Consider the following 19017-nt stretch of genomic DNA (forward strand, 5'->3'; position numbering starts at 1 on the left):
TCTTAAAGTTAGGATGTTTCTCAGTTTAGGAGTAGTAAAGTTAGGACTCCTAACTTTAGGTGTAAGTGTTGGAATTGATGTAGATCACTGTAACATGCTGATACCAAAATGCGCTTGGGCTTTGTGAACGGCAATGGTCACACCTTTTCGTGGAGGCAACGAGAAGCATACTATAGCTTCCTGTCGAATATATGACGTTACAACACAAACAATTACAATGCTTGCCTTTACAATGCGCTTTTTACATCGCAGCTACCTTTACAACGCATGCCATTACAACGCATTTTTAGAAACTACCTTTACAATGCATTCCGTTACAACGCATACCATTATAACACATAATATTTTTTGGCTAACAGTGGGGTAAGTTTTGGATAGTGTAGGGGTAAAATTACTATTCCCACTCCAGTGAGTGCAACAGTAGGGTAAGTGTTGGATAGTGTAGGGGTAAAAAGTACTATTCCCATGTACCTCCAAACCCCTACCTACCATAAAACAAAAAAAAACTCCATTACTTACCTTTTAATGTGTTGTAATGGCATGCGTTGTAATGGTATCCGTTGTAATAGCATCCGTTGTAATGACATGCGTTGTAATGCCTGCATTGTAATGGCATGCTATGTAAATGCAGTTGCGTTGTAATGACTGTGTTGAAAAGGTAGTGCATTGTAATGACTGCGTTGTAATGGATATTTTCCCTTCCTGTCTTGTACCTCACTTCATTACACCAATACACAACTTGCCCCAAAAGTGATGCTAAAGTAACACCATGCCAAAACTAAAGCAGAGCACCACTCAGATTAAGGAAATAAAATAGGGAGAAGATGAGTTTGGAAGTGGTATCGAACAAAAGCACTTCGGGGCTAGCATGGGCTGGAGTATAGAAAGTGCCCCTGGGATGCAATGGGTATTTGCATTTTACAGAATGATCCACAGAGAGATGTGCAGCCTCTTCTGTAATACCAACCTTGAAAATCACATTTCTTAGGTTTCAATGGGGTGTGGTCCGGTGCAAATGAAGGAATATCTTTGCTCCAGCTTCCTGGTTGTATTACAGGCACATACACAGGGGCAAATAGGCTTTCTGGAGGTAGACTAACTATGCGCCATCTAGGAAGTAGTACGATTCATATGGCCCACTAAGGTATCACGTAGGGCATGGGTCTGTAAGACGTTTCTGGCATTCCTTCGCAGGTATATGTAGATACACACTGCAGCCGCATGCTGGGGGATTTCTGCCTCTCTTTAAAATCAGCTTGGTCCCTAAGCACTGAAAGATGAGCCTGTCCTTTGTAATCCCTGGTCCGTTTTTTGTGTTGTCCTGCTCCCAGTGCAGGTGTTGCATGTTTGCGTCAGTACTTCCCGACTTCACTAGACATACCTTACCAGATGGGAAAAATGTGCCATAGTATTGTAATATGTCCCCATATCACCTTTAATACGCTATAAACACATTTTGGATAGGTTTCCAGAACAGCTGTAGAAATAAAAACAAGATCATAAAGTGGAACCTGACTTTGGCAGTCAGTCACTTCTGGGAGCCCAGTGGAGATGTGATGCGACCACTGCAGTCAGCTTTTGTAACAAATAAAGTAAACAGACTTTGGATGGCCCACAGACAAAGGAACTACAGTAACCCAGGAGTCTCAAAACCTTTTCTGTAAGAAGAGTTACTTATGTTCAATAAAAATCATCCTGAGCTACTAATATTATAAGTGTTGTAATAGTGACCGCATCAGACAAGGTTACATTAGTGTCCACTATATGCAAGATTTCCAGAAGTTATCACCTCAGTGCATCAGGCATGGTTGCCAGCAGCAATGTAAACAAGCATTTGCAATGCATCGGTCTCACCTTTGGGAATTTATATGTATTTAGGAATTCAACATATTAGCCTGGGTGCTGAAACATCTACTGTTCTTTAATATGGAGGGAAAGTGAGCACCAAACTGCGTGACTTGCCAGGTATGGGAACACATGGAGATAAATATTGCCTTTTAGCGGGAAATGGTATAGTCCAAAGCTGTGTTTTTAATATAGAATCAGGGCCTTCTGTGGTCATATTACTTAAAATACAAGATTTGAAGACAATTTCTATGGACCAATGTCTGTGCACATGCAAAGGAACTAAGGGACAAATTGAAAGTGTGGGAACTACAGGACAGAATAAGCAAACTGAAATGACTGCGTCCTTCAATAGAAAGACACAACTGTGTAAAACCAGGCAACATGTATGGGTATTTTAGTGGTTTTAGACAACCATGGAAAGCTTTCTAAGTGGTAGCACACACAACGTCTGTCCAGGCTGAAAGTGTAAACTAGGCACTGAAAGGGTTCGGAAAACTCAGAAAACCCTAAAGTTGGAGCTCAGTATATTAAGTTGTATTGATAATCACTAGCACCCCAAACTGTAATGTTCACTTCGTTTCTTTTAAACTACTTCCTATCATCTCAATAATGTCCCTTAGAAGAAATTCGTATCACTTTTAGATATCTCTAGTAATGCCACACTATATGTACATCTTGAATCAAATGTCAATCTCTCAGACTATGTAAAGCGCTGTGACGTCCTCCAAGATAATGTTTGTGCTCTAGAAAAAAACGGAAATAATAAAATATAATCCAATCACTGCAACAAATATGTCCCACGCTATGCTGTGCACATCGCTGCTCAGAGAATTCGGACTCTTTCAAGTATTGCCAATACACAAACAAGGTATCCATTCATTCATTCACTTAATGCAATATATTACTGGAGTGGTACAGGAGAGTGGGCTAAACATTCTAATGGCTGCCATTCAGAGAACAGTTTCTCTGTTTACACTGTCTCTATACCTGTGTGTCCCATTTGTCAGTCAATTCTTCTTCGCAGCCTTCTTGTCGACTTACACCATCTATCTGTCCATCCTTCGGGGTTCGGCTGTCTTTTCCTTTGTCCATTTGTCTGTTTACCTACTCAGCCATTTACCCATCTATCTACCCATCTCTAAAGTTATTAAGTCCAGCCTCGCCTCTATTACAATGCCTGTGCCCCTGTAACCTGAGATGAGGCGTTGACTCCGCTCTGATTCTTTAACTTTGACTGTGCGATGGTGTGTATGGAGTTTGGCTGCAGCCAGCACCGCGTGTTCGCAGTGACGTGTTTGTAGCAAAACTGAAAGCAGCGCAGGGGTGTTTATAGCACCCTGGCAGATGCCAGAGGCAACTGCGGTTTTTGTTTAAAAAAACATGCCACCATATTGCAATAGGTGCAGTTCATATTTTGTGCCCAACAAAGATTATTGTTCCCACCACTTTGAGGTCCACATTGTGTGCGGGTAAGTGGGTGTGTGAGTGGGGTGAGAGGTGTAAGTGTGACTATGGAGGTCCTGCTGGATGTGTGCATGTTTGCTTGCTGCTGTGCATGCGTGTATGTGCTACTGTTTGACTACCTCTGCGCGCATGTGCCTGTGGTTTCTTCTTAGTGTCTGACAGTGTTTATATGTGTGTCTGTGAAGTGTCTGACTGACAGTACATATATGTGTGCCTGAGAGTGCTGGTTTGTGTCTGTAAGTATGCTTGATTTGCATTCCTGTATGCATGCGCATATCTCCATAACTGTCTAATGGTGAATTAGTGTGTCTGTGGTTATATCCCTGTGTGCTTGAATGTGCCATTCTTTGTGTGTTTGACTAGCTGAGGATGCTTGTTTGTGTCTGTGTGCATGTAATATTCGTAACTGTGTGTCATTCTGAGCGTGTGTATTTGTTTACGGTCTGCTTGTCAGCGACTCTTTTGATGTGTGTCTGCCTGAGCCTGTGTGTGTATCCAGTCCGAGTGTCTCATTGGCGGTGTGCCAGTCTGTGTGTTGTTGGTGTGCATGCCTCTAAGACGTAATGTGTGTGGCTGCCTGTGTCAGCCTGTGTGTGTGTCTGACTGGAGTGTTTCGACAGAGGTGAAGGATGGGCTTTCATTCGGGTATCATGCCTCCCCACTCCATAAATGATTATGTCTGCTGTCAAGCAGTCTGCGCAGGGGACACATACTACACACATGTTGCCGCCTTGTCTCGCAGAGAGCGCGGGAGAGACTGCTCTGCTCTCTGGCCGCCCTGTCTGTTTCCGGGACCCAGTTATCTCAGAGACAACACTGGAGGCCGCTCTGGGCGTCAGAGCGGTGAAGGGATAGGGATTAAGGAGCTCTGGCCCAGGCTGGCACCGGAAGAGGGGTCTACGCCATAAAAGCTGGTCTAGGCTCCGCAGCGCGTCTTCCCAGCATGTGGAAGCGCAGCGGAAGAGCAAAAGTCTTATCGCCATGTTGTTGTCACACAGCAAACGCTGCAGTAGCAACAGTAGAAAATACAGAAGAGAGCGAAAGAGGCTGGGAGGAAAACACAGGCACGCACCTCCCAAGCTGCCCAGTCTGCCACGTCACCTGACCTCAAGAAGGGGCGCAGGCTGCTTGTTGGCGGCTGCGGACGAAGATCACGCACTGTCACCCACCCTATGGGGGGCATCGGCAGGGGCTGAAACCTTTGGTGCTTTATAAACATCATGCGCTGTATAAACATCACCAAGGCATCACGCGCTGTATAAACATCACCTAGGCACATTAAATAAACAATGTCCAACAAAAACAGCATTCCTAATACAACGGGCACACAGGAACTTCCTCTGCTGGGCCGTAAGCTCCACCCAACATCAGGCAGTCTTGCCTGACTTCCGTATTTCTCGAGGCGGTGGTTCTGGCAGATCTCGGCGGCTCTTCACAAATGCGGGGTGGGCTCCCGCTTCTCAATGTTTGCAAATGCTGGGTGGGCTCCCGCTTCTAAATGCTTATAAATGCGGGGTGGGCTCCTGCTTCTCCATGAGCCCAAATGCGGGCACACTACTTCAAATACAAGCATTGGTAATGCAATAGAACTCACATTTACGTGAGTCCTATTACATTGTAAAAGGGAGTACGGACGGGCAAAAACACACAAATGGGAGTGCGGGGTGGTGGTGTCCCAAGAAGTCATGGACTGGTGGAGGGGATGGGGGAGACACGGGAACAAAATAGTGTTTACAGTAAAGGGGCAGATAGCCATGGAAGGACACAAATGACAACATGGTCATCAGGAGGAGGGACTAACAAGCCTAAAAACAATGGGAAGGCTGCATTTAGGACCTAAGCCAATTAAAAAAAATCGGTGGAGAGTGGGCTTAAGCTTTAACGAAGCTTCCGGGCCATAGCATATACTGCATGTCTCAACAAGACAGGGCAAGCGCTGCCTAGGCGAGACCTAAAAAGGGGTAATAATATTTGTAATAAGTCTCCCCTACACCACTTATTTATCACTCAAGTGTCAGCTGTAAATATATTTTGAAAATTCTGCCATTTTTCCCCAATCATCAGCTTATGATTTCTGAAAATGTACACATTTTTGCCTTGAATACACACTTTTCAATGTAAGTATACACATGTTTATTCCACCAATCGAGCGCTACTAATTTAGTAGGCTATTGGCTGCACACAGAAGAGATACTTGCAGGTAACTGGAGAGCTACCGTAGCTCTCGAGCTACTCCTTGGAGAAGCCAGCCGTAATCAAATGTTTTGCTATAATGGCTGATACTTACTTTTGCATGTCTTCTTATTTGGAGTAAGAGTAAACCCTTGGTGGCATTTACAAACGTAGGACTCCTCCTCATTCACACATTCATGCTGGCATCCATGCTTATGTAGAGCACAATAGTCTGGCCCTGAATGGGGAAAGAAGCAAACATTCATAGATTTTCAAGATGATATCTAACAAAACATTATCACATTCACAGAAAACATAATTCTACCCTTTTATACATTGCAAATCCTTATAGTTATAACTTTCTCTAAAAGCAGACATAAGACCGCTTAAAAATATCACCAGGCATAAATACTGTGTACACCTGTGTCATTAAAACACCTTTATAAATACAGCAATAACAAGCCTTTTTATTATTGCATTTATTTATAATTGGCTTTATATAGCATGCACTACATCTACAAAGGCAACTGAGCAGAAGGGCTAGAGTAGCGCCAACAGTGACCATTTCGCAGTATGAGTCATGTGGGAAGGTGCAGGAACAGATGACAACTCAAAGGATTGCCATAGCCTAGCATCCATTCGAGAGTATATGTATATAATGGGCAACCCAGAAACTGAAACCATTCATCCCATGAGCCCCTGCAGACATTCATCTGTGCCCTAGCACTGAAAAACTGGTTCTAATAAAGCGAGAGGGGAGGTTCCCTCATTTCAATGGGGGTGTGTCTGAAATAGAATACCAGGCTCCTGAAGGAGGCAGAAGGCTGGGGTCATCTTGAATGAGAGACACTGAAAAGGTGTGTGGTAAATATTGAAAAGAAGAAATAGAAAAAATGTACTGTGCTGAAGTTGCCAGGATTAGGCGCATGGAACTCTCCCATCACTGACTAATAAATAGGGTAAGACTGGCACTACCACCTCGTCAGAGAATTCCATAAGAACATCTAGATGAAGAAAGAAGATTCTACCTGATTGATGTGGGTAAAAGACTGAAGGACTTCTCTTGACACCCAGGGGCTGGCACTGCTCTACAAAGGCCAAGTGGTTGGTCTCTTGCTGCTTCCACAGGGACACAAAAGGCAGAATGGTTCGCTGCTGACCATTTATCAATGGACCCTGAGAGAGCCATGGCTGCTGAAGAGTGACCTGGTGCCTAGACACATGTCTTAATGACCATGTGGTTGTGGGAAATATCGACTTTCAGAGTATTAAGATATTTATGGGATTTATGGGGTTATTTAGAGTTGGGCAGATGAAAGACATCTGTCAAAGAGAGCATTGGCATCACTGGCACTATAAATATGGCAGGCAGGATATCCACTACTTTTGTATAACTATTCTGCTCAGTCAAAATCTAAAAAAGACTGTTAATCGTTTTCTGACCTCCTGACACCAGGACAATGTGCTGTGCTACCCAAGGGAGGGTGTACCCTTAGCAGGCAAGACTTCCAGGTTTCCCACTTGAAGCATGAAAGGGGGGGTCGGAGTTCACAGCTTACATGTCTCAGCGCCATTACCCCTTTGCATCTTGGTCGATGAAGTACAATATTTTGCGCTCAGTTCAAAGTTCAACAAAGTATTAATCAGCTATCGCGGTATCTTTATGTCATACCTCTAGACACGTTTTCTGGATTCCACAATGCCACTCCCGGCATGCAGGGGCTTCAAAGCTTGTCAGCTTGGAGGCTAACGCAAGTCTTTTATAAACAGTGAAAGCGGGGTAGGAGTACACTGCTTCAATGTTTCATCGCTGTTACCCCTTTGCATCTTGGTCGATGTAGTACAATATTTCGAGCTCAGTTCAAAGTTCAACAAAGTATTAATGAGCGATTGCTGGATCCTTATGTCGTATCTAGGCCTGGGCAGAGTTCACGGAGTTCTGCTATGTGGAAATCCGCGAAATGGCAGAAAAACTCAGCAGCAGAAACCTTTTTTAAACAGTAAAAGGGGCAACATGTCCAGCAACTCCAAAACATTTTCTCTACTAATGACAGAGGAATCCAGACACATATGTGTCTAGAGATACAACAAAAAGATACGGCTTTGGATGAAGGACAATAATGTTGCATTTTTGACAACAGAGTCAGTTAATACAACTTCTAATTGCTTTTCACCTCCTATCTGGACTCGAGCCACAGACATGGGATAGTAACCACCTATATGTACTGGGTCGTAGGGTAATAATGGTGTAACTCATGCATGTCACAGGTCTGTCAACCCCTTTATCTCTGTTGTGCATCCGGTCATGACCACTCCTCCATCCTGCAGATCTTTCTCTGTTGATAGACAGGCTGCAGAATGATGTGCATGTTCTGTCAGAGATTCAGAACAACAGACAAACAACAATATTTAATGCCTGTATCCTATTTGTTTCTGATTGGCTGAACCATACTCACCATTCTATAGAAGATGTTAAGTAAGCATTACTTCCCTCTGATGAGGGGGCTAAAAAGTATTACTTGGCAGCCACAGACGTATGTGCTTGAACTGTATGCGAGGGTGCATAATGGACAATAAGACCAATCCATAACAACGCAAGTATGCAATGGGGTTATTAGCAGCCTTTCCCATTCTCACCCTCATAGCAGACCTGTCCAGTTCCCCCATACTGTTAACATCACTGATCTACTCTTGACTATCAACAAGAGTCATTAATAGCCTGCTGATGGGCTGGTCCAATTACAACATTCTAAAATGGATGCTAATATAACTTTGCTGTCATCATGTTGGTAGAACCTTTCTGTAAATGCCAATGAAAAGAGCGTTACAAAAGGGGTCAGATCTTTTGACTGGGTGTGAGTGTTTGATTGGTTCAGATGCTCTGTCCATCACCACCCCCTTTTGTACCGCTTTGGCCGCCATAAGTGTGGCAGGGTATGCTCAGACGTGTGTCCCTTGCTCACTTTGCCACTGGATTCAAGCAAGCCGGGCTGAAGACGGCTGTAATGCCAGAAACCGGTCCTCGGAAGCTTGTTTCCGGTCCAGGGAAGGCATGGCTTGGCAGTTCGGGCTGGACTGTTCCCATGAGGCACAGGGTCAGACTGATTTGCATATAGCCATGTCTGAACTGGGGTGGCAGAGTGGGGTAAAGAACGGTGATGGATTAAACCCAGATCTTTTGACTGGGTGTGAGTGTTTGATTGGTTCAGATGCTCCGTCCATCACCACCCCCTTTTGTACCGAATGAAAATGCGTGGCAGAGAGTACACTGAAAAACACATGCAAAGCAGGTTAATCAGAAGAGGCGCCTTACTTCGACAAGTTTTCTGGTCTTGATTAAGAAGAAATCCTTGACGACATTTGCAGACATAAGACTCATCAGCGTTGACACACTCATGCTGACATCCATGATTGCCCACTGCACAAAAGTCCACAACTGAAAAACAATAAAAACAAATATTGCAGAATAATCATAAAATACGTTTGGATAATGCACATAACTTTAAATACACAACATACTGGGTTCTGAACTAAAGTAGGGCCTTTCTTATGGATTGGCTAGAAACATATGTGATTTTAAATTGAAGCATCATTAATCAATCTTATATAGAACTCACTATAAATCAAATCATCTCCAGCAGTTTAAGGCACCACTGAGAGGCCCAATCACTGTAGCAAGTGGCCTTGAGAGCAACCAGTCTCTTACCATTAGAATTTAGCCATTCCGGAGTTTTTCGACTCAAAGGAAGATCTGTTTATCATTATGAAATACTGGAATCCATTATTAATATTAAAACATTTCTTATTTGTCATTGACATGGCAAGAGCTTTGTTTTTCTCTAGTGAAGTGGATTCATCTGGCCCGAGTTATGTCTCTATGGGCAGAAACTTCATGTCACTGCAGTGAGAGCTCCTTTCGTATATGTTTACAGCAATAAACAGAAATGCGCTATTTATTAGTAAAACTCTGTAAAGACAAGTTAATGTTCTGGTAGCATCTTTTATTTAAACAAAATGTGTGACTTGACTTAGGAGCAAGAAGGCTGCATTAAATGAGCAACGTCACCACAGCCCTTCAAGCAGCTGAGATTGTTAGATGCTGCATCACTAATACGCTGCTGTTATCCACTTGTTTGTTTAGTTATCCATTTTCCACCAGAAGCCCAGCGACAACATATTAGTGGCACTACACTCCCCTTTCCTCGCTGACATATGTGATGGTTCTTTAACCTTTTTTTAGGTTTGATGCAGCCAGAGTTTTTTTTATCATTGACCAATAAATAGGCAGGCAGTGAGGGGATTTGGGATTATTAATCATTAGTTCTATATGTAAAGCATGAATACATGGGTTACTTAAGGTTTTCAAGGCGCTGGGGACCGTCGGGGAGATTAAGCAAGCTATTACCCAAAGTCGCATGATGCTGAGCTGAGCGACCGCGCTGCGCCGGAATCGAACCATGCACCCCGCGCTCTGGAGTCAGCCGCTGCGCCACACCTCTCCACTGGCCCACTGCAGCCATTGGTTTGTTGGTATCAGCCTTCCTTAGCCCCAGCTTGAAGAAAGTTGCAATCACAGCCCAGAGCATTGTTTGTTTCTCACTGGGCTGCTATTAAGTGCAGCAGTGGAGGCCTAAGGATTGCTTCCATTGCAGGGCATGCACAGTGAGGCTTCCATGCACCTCCTTGGAGGCTCGTTGTTCTAGGGAGCACCAGTGGCTGGCTGCATAAGGCCACTGTTCCCACTCAGACTGCCTACTGTAGTCTTTGGCTGTAGTGCATTGGAATGGCTGTAGTTTGTCAAGCCCCCTGTTGGCTGACTTCTGACAGTGTGTATGGAGCTCAGGTTCCAGTCAAGTGTTACAGCACCTGAGCTTCAGGAGGTGACCAAAAGAGTTCATTCAGGACCCACGACAGAACCCACATACACAGATTGCATTTCTATTTTTAATGAGTTGTGTCTTGCTCCTTGGCCCTGCCTCTTCACTGGTAGCCTCATCACTCACCCCATGCCAGGCATTCCAAGTTGCCACGTGTCCCACCAAACCTCCCATGATCCAAGCAAGTCCTCCCCTAACTCACCCTACTAAGATGGAGAGATAAACACAACTAGTGCTGCCACAGAATGGTAACTGGTTGTATTGTGATTCTGGCAATCACTCTCATGCCGGAACCAGATTTCAGGCCGGCCACAACAATCATTGAAATGGTGTCCAGGTGATGTTGGCCAACGGTACGATGCATATTTGGTGCTTGCCACATGATGCTGCCTGAAGGTGAAATGTGGGGGTCTTTTAGATTTTTCTGCTGGACAGTGTGGGTGGTTGCAGATCCCTCAATCGACTCTCCTTGCACACAGGAGTCTGACAATTGTTATTTTTACTTATACGCGCATGCTTCTCATATTATTGTACTTGAACTTCCTGTTTTACGGTTATATTTGACTTTGTGAAGTAGTCTTGCTCGCGCAATTGCCGTTTGTGCTCTAAAAAAAATTGGATTTATAATGTTTCTTGATTTACACTTTCTTACTTGGAGCATTCATGTGGTTAAATAAGTCACAGAACTTAGCAGCAATGAAATGGGGGATGCAGTCAAGGTCGGACTGGGGCAGAATATGGCCCCGGGCACCGAAATAACAGTAGCCCCAATAGTGAATTAGAAAGATACAAATGTGGTCAATGTCAGCAATTCGGGCCAGTTTGGGAACTTTTCAAGGCACGCTTTATAAGTGTTTTGAATCATATTGAAGACTGCATGGATTTGAGTATGCTGCAGGCAATGTTTGATTTAATATCAGCAGTAAACACCAACCTAGCAGACCATAAAACAGACCCACAAACAGCCATAAAACCTGCCTACATGCTGACCTTTCGGACCAGTCCATCGGGAACTGCCTGACTGCCCGATAGGCCAGTTCATTCCTGGATTCAATCTACATCTTCGATCCCTTCTTCCAGTCCTGTAGGCGTACATGTGGGACAACTATTTGGTTCAGGTACCACATTTGAGCATTTTATGAGTGTGTGCTTTAACAATCCACATTTGAGCATTTTATGAGTGTGTGCTTTAACAATCCACATTTGAGCATTTTATGAGTGTGTGGATTGTTAAAGCACACATATCACCCTGAATAGGACATTCTTTCGCAGTCAGATTCTTGGGCTGGTGGGTGATGCTAAGGAGCTCTTGGAGTTAAAAGAGCAGATTTTAAAGATCATTTTTAATTCCAGGAAGGAGCGTGCAGATGATGATCGTAGAGTGAGAGGGAGCTGATGCCATTGTTTAGTGGGCAAATAGGAGAAGTGGCCAAATAAGAGAAAGCTCATCCACCTCATCTGAAGTGTAATATACATGGGGTATAGGATAAGTGGAGCGACAACGAGCGTAAGAATCTACCCAGCCCGAGAAAATAGCGAGGATCGATATTGTTCAGGGTTTATAGGTATGGTAGAAGAGCTTACAAGGTGCCCAGTGAGCCAATGAAGGTCCCTCAGATGATTGGAGATCAATGAACAGGCTGGGAAGTTCAGGCCCGTTCTCGCTGCCACGCTTTGTACCACCTGTAGTCTTTGAATTCAGCATTCTGGAATGTCTACGTAGAGGGCATTAACACAGTATATTCTACTGTTGATTAAGGCTTGAGTGACAGATTTATGAGTATGGATGGGAAGCCAGGAAAACGTTTTTTGGTGCATTTTAGGTATTTAAAATCAGGAAGCAAAGACAGCCATGACAAGGTCAGCCGCTGTAAGAAGTTTATCGACAATGACCCTACGTTTCTGTCTGAATTGACAGGTTGGGGAGAAAGACCAAACTCTTTAGTCCACCAATCATCAAACCAGTGCCTTGATTCCTTGCCAAATAAGACTACCTCAAATTTGTTTCAATTTAATTTTAGTTGATTGTTTATCATCCAATTATCGAATTCTAGCATGCATACATTAAAGCTGGTATGAGTTCTGCAGATGTCAACATATTTTGAGATGATTGAGTGTCATCTGTGAAAGGTACGGCCCCAAAACCAAAAGATCTAATGTCTACAAGAAGGGCTAGGTATACTTAGAAAAGAGAGTGGCTTAAACATGAGCCCTGTTTGACCCCACATGCAACGTGTGAGGTGTTGGATTGGATTGAAATAGTGCAAGTAGGATGGATTGTGAAATATTAGAAAGAAAGAACTGAAGCCAATTGAGGGCAGTCAAGCTTAAGGCAAGTTCGTGGAAGCACTTCAGCAGAGTGGCATGTGGCACCATGTTGAATGTTGCTGATAAGGCAAGTTCAATCAGGGCAGCAGAGGCTCCAACATGCAAGATGCACCATATGTCACCAGTAGACACAGTAAGGGCAGTTTCCATGCTGTGAGCAGTCAGAAGCTGGACTGTGATTGATGCAGTGGATGGAGGACCTCGAGATAGCCTGTAACTAGCTAGTTGATTCATTTCTCCAGCACTTTGGTTGGAAATGGCAGTAAGAACATGGTAGGGCCAAAGACAGGTTAAAGAGATTGGTGATGGCAGGAGCGATTGCATCATGTGAAGCATTGATGGAAGAAGGGGTCGTCTGGTGACCCCATCTTGATAGAGGATATAGTTTTGTTGACTGCAAATACATCAACTGGGGCAAGGTTTGGGACAGAAGCAGCAGTGACAGCAGCAGAGAGGGTCTAATAAAAGAATGGGAATCCAGAAATGGCTGAGGATTCAAATTGTTGTGAAGATGTTTGATTTAGTCAGGGAACAAAGTCAGAAAAGAAGAGCATAGATTGGCAAAGAGAATATATTGAGTGCTAGCGGTCGGTTAGGAGAACTCCTTGACAATGATAAGATCTCCCCTGTGGAGTCAGAGCTTTCGGGAATGCGGGTGCTAAAAGAATAACACATGGCTTGTATCTGTGATATTTATTAGGAGCTGCATTTTAGGAGTTTATTTATTCGAAGTTTTTATCAAGCACTTTTTCCCCTAGGGCATGTAACTTTACAGAAAATGAAACAACTTCCATGAGCAACAGTAGGGGGGAGAATAGGGGGGGTGCAGTTGAGGAGGTGGAAGGGAGAGTAAGGGAGGAAGGGTAATGAGACAGAATATCGAGGGTAAAAAATGCGACCTATCATACTATCGAGTTAAAAATATTGTTGAATGGAAATATCGAGTCCAAGTATATCGTTGTCAAGAATATCGATTTGAAAGTAAATAATATTGATTTAAAAAATATAGAAGTTATTAATATCGTTAGTTCTATGTAGTTTAGTATATATTTTAGATGCATGTGATGTATTTTTTTGTATGCGTATTGTTTATGTTTTCTAATATATGTGTCAAATTTTTAGCAGTTATTAATTTTCTTTTAAGTTACTTTTTTGTTTTTTAGTTCTGTAGCATGTTGGGGGTTATAGGGGAATAGGGAGGGAAGAAATGTAATTATAATAAATTATTGAATATTTTTAATTTATTGATATTTGTGTAATTGAGATTTTATAATGTTAAATTTGTTTTAAGTTTTTTGGGGTAAAAGCGGGAAGTAATTTATGTTTAATTATTTAATAATTATTTGATCATTAATCCTAATTAATTAATTGCTATTTAATTAGGGTAATTGTTTATTTTTTAGTGTGTGGGTTTACTTTTTAGGGGTAAAGGGTGGGGAGTAAATGAATTTTACTTACTTTATAAGTAGTTGTTAAATACTATTAGTTTTTAATTGAAAATAAGTTTTAATTGTGTAATACATTTTTTACAGTTTAATTTTAGATGTGGGTTTTGGGGATTATAGGGGTAAAGTGTGGGAAGTGAATACATTTTTATTAGTTTCAGTTGTTTTTTAATTTATAATATTTCTTTAATTGGTAATTATGTTAAATATGGAAGTATTTTTTTAATTTAGATGTGGGTTATGAATTGTGTGGTGTTATAGGGTGGGAAATAAAAAACTAAATTCATGTAATAATTAATGTTTTTGTTTTAAATAGTTTCTAATTAGAAATATTTGTTTGAAAATTATTCTTTCGTTTATTTAGTATAATATTTGTAGGTATTTGTAACATGTATTTAACATTATAATATGTTTCTATTTTAATTTTTTAAATATTAAATATGTTTGTATTTACATTTTTAACATATTTATAATTTTGTTTATTTATTTAGTTTTTTGTCGTTTTTAATATTTTTTGTTTTAAATTTTGAACTGACTGGAGTGGGATTATTTATTGGTACCCCTCCGCAATCCAAAACACATTCCCTTTTACTGCACTCTCTGGAGTGAGAATAGTAATTTTTACCCCTCCGCTATCCGACACTTTCCCTACTGTTGCACTGACTGTAGTGGGAAATGTAAGTTTAAAGGTTTTTAAATAGTTTAATGTATAATAGGATGTTTTTATAAGTAGATTTTATGTTATTGGTATATATATATATATATATATATATATATATATATATATATATATATATATATATATATATATATATATATATATATATATATATATATATATATATATATATATATATTGTAAATGTTTATAAAACTTTAAAATTATAAAATAAAATAAAATTAATAGTTTATTAATTGTTTTAAAGTGAATATATACATATATATATTAACTATTTCCATAAGTCTCGAAAACCAGCTCGGCATCCGCTTCTGCTGCTTAACGAAAAGTTCGAAAAAAGCCACAAACTCGGTGCTTCTCGTTCCAGTGAGTTTTATTGTGCAATTAAACGCCCACCAGTCGCCATGACGCGTTTCGCCTCAGCCGAGGCTTGATCACATGTCATGTAACGAAGAAGGAAGTGACATATATAGTGTGATGAATCACATGGTCAGTACTTCAACCTTTAAAATTTAAAGGGATATACACCAATTCACAACCAGTATATATTAACTATTATGTATGTGTGTTTAACTTTTTTTAATTACGTTTATTTGTTAGATTTGTTAAAATGATATATTAAATCTAATGTATTTATTTATTTTAATTAATGTTATTATTTAATATAGTTAATATTTATTATTTATATATATATATATATATATATATATATATATATATATATATATATATATATATATATATATATATTGCAAACCACAATTCCGGTGTCTGGCCAGTTCAGGCTCACGAGCGGGTCGTCATTAGGGTCCCGGCGGCCCAAATATCCAAGAGAGATTTCCCATATACGAGGAAACGTTATGACAACACTCCAGAAGTCGCTGTGCTTGAAAATTTATTGGCAGCAAAACAAACAACGCGTTTCACCAAACAGGCTTGATCACGTTTGTCACGGATACAAAATCATCGTCCTTTTACCATTAACTCAATCAAAACATAAAGAAAGGACTTTCAAAAACAACCACCCAGTGCAAAATAAAGAGCGGACATGTTGGAGTGGTGTACTTTAAGGTCGCGATGCAGTAAAATTTTAAAATTTTAAACGGTGAGAGAGTTTAAAGAACCAGAGTTAGAGATATTCACTTGATTCTACCATCAAATAGCAAACTTAACATTCTATTCAAAAAATGTAAAAAATGTGTAAAAAATGCAGTCAGGAGCCCAAGTGGGCTATTATTTACATAAACATGCTACATGAAACATGATTGATTATCTCTCCGTTCCGCCCAAGTGGGCATACCAAACGTCATAATATATGGTCATTGTTCATAATCAAGAAAATAATGCGAACCAAAGTTGTAAATATTCACTTAATTCCGCCATCATATCAGCCTGAAGGCTGAACAAATTGTTCTTATTTGTAATACCGCCCTAGTGGGCTATTATTTCCAATAACATGCCATATAACACTTTGTTGCCATATTCCGCCCCAGTGGGCATAAAGTGCGTTCTATGTAAATGTAAATATAACCATGGTCTATCGTTGGATAACATCCCATCCAGGTGTTTGCTCAGTCTTGATGGCAGTTAATTGCAGGACATTGGTTTGGCCTCCTCTCACGCTTGGTTATATAATAATGCATCACAGCGACCATTCCTCATTAGTTTATCAATGGATCCTATCCAGGAATATCAACTCCACTAGTCCCAAAATGCTTAGAATCTGTGAATTAATTAAAAACAAGGTGATATTTACAATAGGCGTACATAATTTGCGGCATTCTGCAGACATGCTGATACTTAGTAAACAAAATTCATATAGGGCATTCTGTGCTTCAATTCTATCAGCATTACATTTTCATGGTCAGATCATCACTTTTCTAGGTGAACAGACAGTTCTTCATGATTATTCAACCCCTGTGGGTAGGTACACTCAAAATCAATGATCATTCTTGATTCTAGTTTTCGCAGACACATGGTTCTATCGCCTCCCCGTGGTCCTAGGTCTACCTTGTCCAGCACTACCATTTTGAGTAGATTTTCATTTTGGTAGTGTTGCTCAAAGAAGTGCCTTGCAACTGGGTACTGCTCATTATGATTTTTTATGGCCCTCATGTGTTGGAGCACTCTCTCCTTTGCCTTCAGAGTCGTGCTCCCCACGTACCACTTGTTGCAGGGACAGATTAGCAAGTACACACAATACATGGTGTTACAGGTTAGGGTTTTGTTTATTGTGAAGGTTTTACCTGTGCTAGGTACCAGGACTTCCTTACGATTCTCACTGTTGCGACATGCTTTACAAGATCTACAACATCTGAATCCAGGTATATCTTTGGTTTTCCTTTTTCCCATCACCGCATTTGGACTTAGCTCGTCCCTCAAAGATTTACTCTTTCTGAAGGTGATCTGGGGGTGATCTTTCAGGTGTGGCTTCAGATGTTGATCAGTTAATAACACATGCCAATGTCTGTTCAGGATCTTACTCACTTCACTAGACTGGCTCGAAAAGGTGGTTATGAACCTGATCTTAGATTCTATTTCAGTGTCTACATTAGTGTTAAGGAGGTCCCTCCTTTCTTTGATATCAGCTTTCACTACTGCTCCCTGTATGGTTGTGTTATTGTAACCCCTTTCTCTGAATCGTGTTACCATCCTTGCTTTTTCTGTCTCAAACTGTTCGCTCGTACTGCAATTGCGTTTAGCACGCAGCAGTTCCCCATAGGGGATACTGTCTACCAGTTTTCTGGGGTGTGCACTTCTCGCATTCAATAGACTGTTGCCCGCCGTGCTTTTTCTGAATAGACTCGTGGTCACTTTAGTTCCCTGTATTTCTACTAACACATCCAGAAATTCAATTCTTGACGTGTGTATTTCAGCTGTGAATTGTAAATTCACAGTGTTGTTGTTGAGCTGGCGCACAAACTGTCTAGCCGATACTTCTGAGCCATTCCAAATCATAAAAATATCGTCGATAAACCTCAGCCACAGGACAACCTGGTTGTTTAAGGCGTTTAACTCATTGGACACCTGCTCCTCCCACCACCCCATGAAGATGTTAGCGTAGCTGGGGGCGAAGCAGGTGCCCATCGCCGTGATCTTGTAAAGCATGTCGCAACAGTGAGAATCGTAAGGAAGTCCTGGTACCTAGCACAGGTAAAACCTTCACAATAAACAAAACCCTAACCTGTAACACCATGTATTGTGTGTACTTGCTAATCTGTCCCTGCAACAAGTGGTACGTGGGGAGCACGACTCTGAAGGCAAAGGAGAGAGTGCTCCAACACATGAGGGCCATAAAAAATCATAATGAGCAGTACCCAGTTGCAAGGCACTTCTTTGAGCAACACTACCAAAATGAAAATCTACTCAAAATGGTAGTGCTGGACAAGGTAGACCTAGGACCACGGGGAGGCGATAGAACCATGTGTCTGCGAAAACTAGAATCAAGAATGATCATTGATTTTGAGTGTACCTACCCACAGGGGTTGAATAATCATGAAGAACTGTCTGTTCACCTAGAAAAGTGATGATCTGACCATGAAAATGTAATGCTGATAGAATTGAAGCACAGAATGCCCTATATGAATTTTGTTTACTAAGTATCAGCATGTCTGCAGAATGCCGCAAATTATGTACGCCTATTGTAAATATCACCTTGTTTTTAATTAATTCACAGATTCTAAGCATTTTGGGACTAGTGGAGTTGATATTCCTGGATAGGATCCATTGATAAACTAATGAGGAATGGTCGCTGTGATGCATTATTATATAACCAAGCGTGAGAGGAGGCCAAACCAATGTCCTGCAATTAACTGCCATCAAGACTGAGCAAACACCTGGATGGGATGTTATCCAACGATAGACCATGGTTATATTTACATTTACATAGAACGCACTTTATGCCCACTGGGGCGGAATATGGCAACAAAGTGTTATATGGCATGTTATTGGAAATAATAGCCCACTAGGGCGGTATTACAAATAAAAACAATTTGTTCAGCCTTCAGGCTGATATGATGGCGGAATTAAGTGAATATTTACAACTTTGGTTCGCATTATTTTCTTGATTATGAACAATGACCATATATTATGACGTTTGGTATGCCCACTTGGGCGGAACGGAGAGATAATCAATCATGTTTCATGTAGCATGTTTATGTAAATAATAGCCCACTTGGGCTCCTGACTGCATTTTTTACACATT

At 41.2% G+C, this 19017-nt stretch overlaps 1 protein-coding gene across 2 annotated transcripts in view; it reads right to left on the reverse strand.

The window, feature by feature from the left end:
* The window catches only part of MATN2 (matrilin 2), a 669488-nt gene that overhangs the window by 201724 nt on the left and 448747 nt on the right, over positions 1-19017 (reverse strand). For both annotated transcript variants that reach the window (XM_078686985.1, XM_078686983.1), the window contains exons 6-7: positions 8798-8920; positions 5600-5722 (exon numbers count right to left, since the gene is read on the reverse strand). In XM_078686985.1, coding sequence (XP_078543111.1) covers positions 5600-5722; positions 8798-8920 — 246 coding nt within the window. The remainder of the gene's footprint in view (positions 1-5599; positions 5723-8797; positions 8921-19017) is intronic.

Source organism: Lissotriton helveticus, chromosome 4_1 (assembly GCF_964261635.1).
Source record: "Lissotriton helveticus chromosome 4_1, aLisHel1.1, whole genome shotgun sequence".
In the NCBI taxonomy this organism is placed as follows: Eukaryota; Metazoa; Chordata; class Amphibia; order Caudata; family Salamandridae; genus Lissotriton; species Lissotriton helveticus.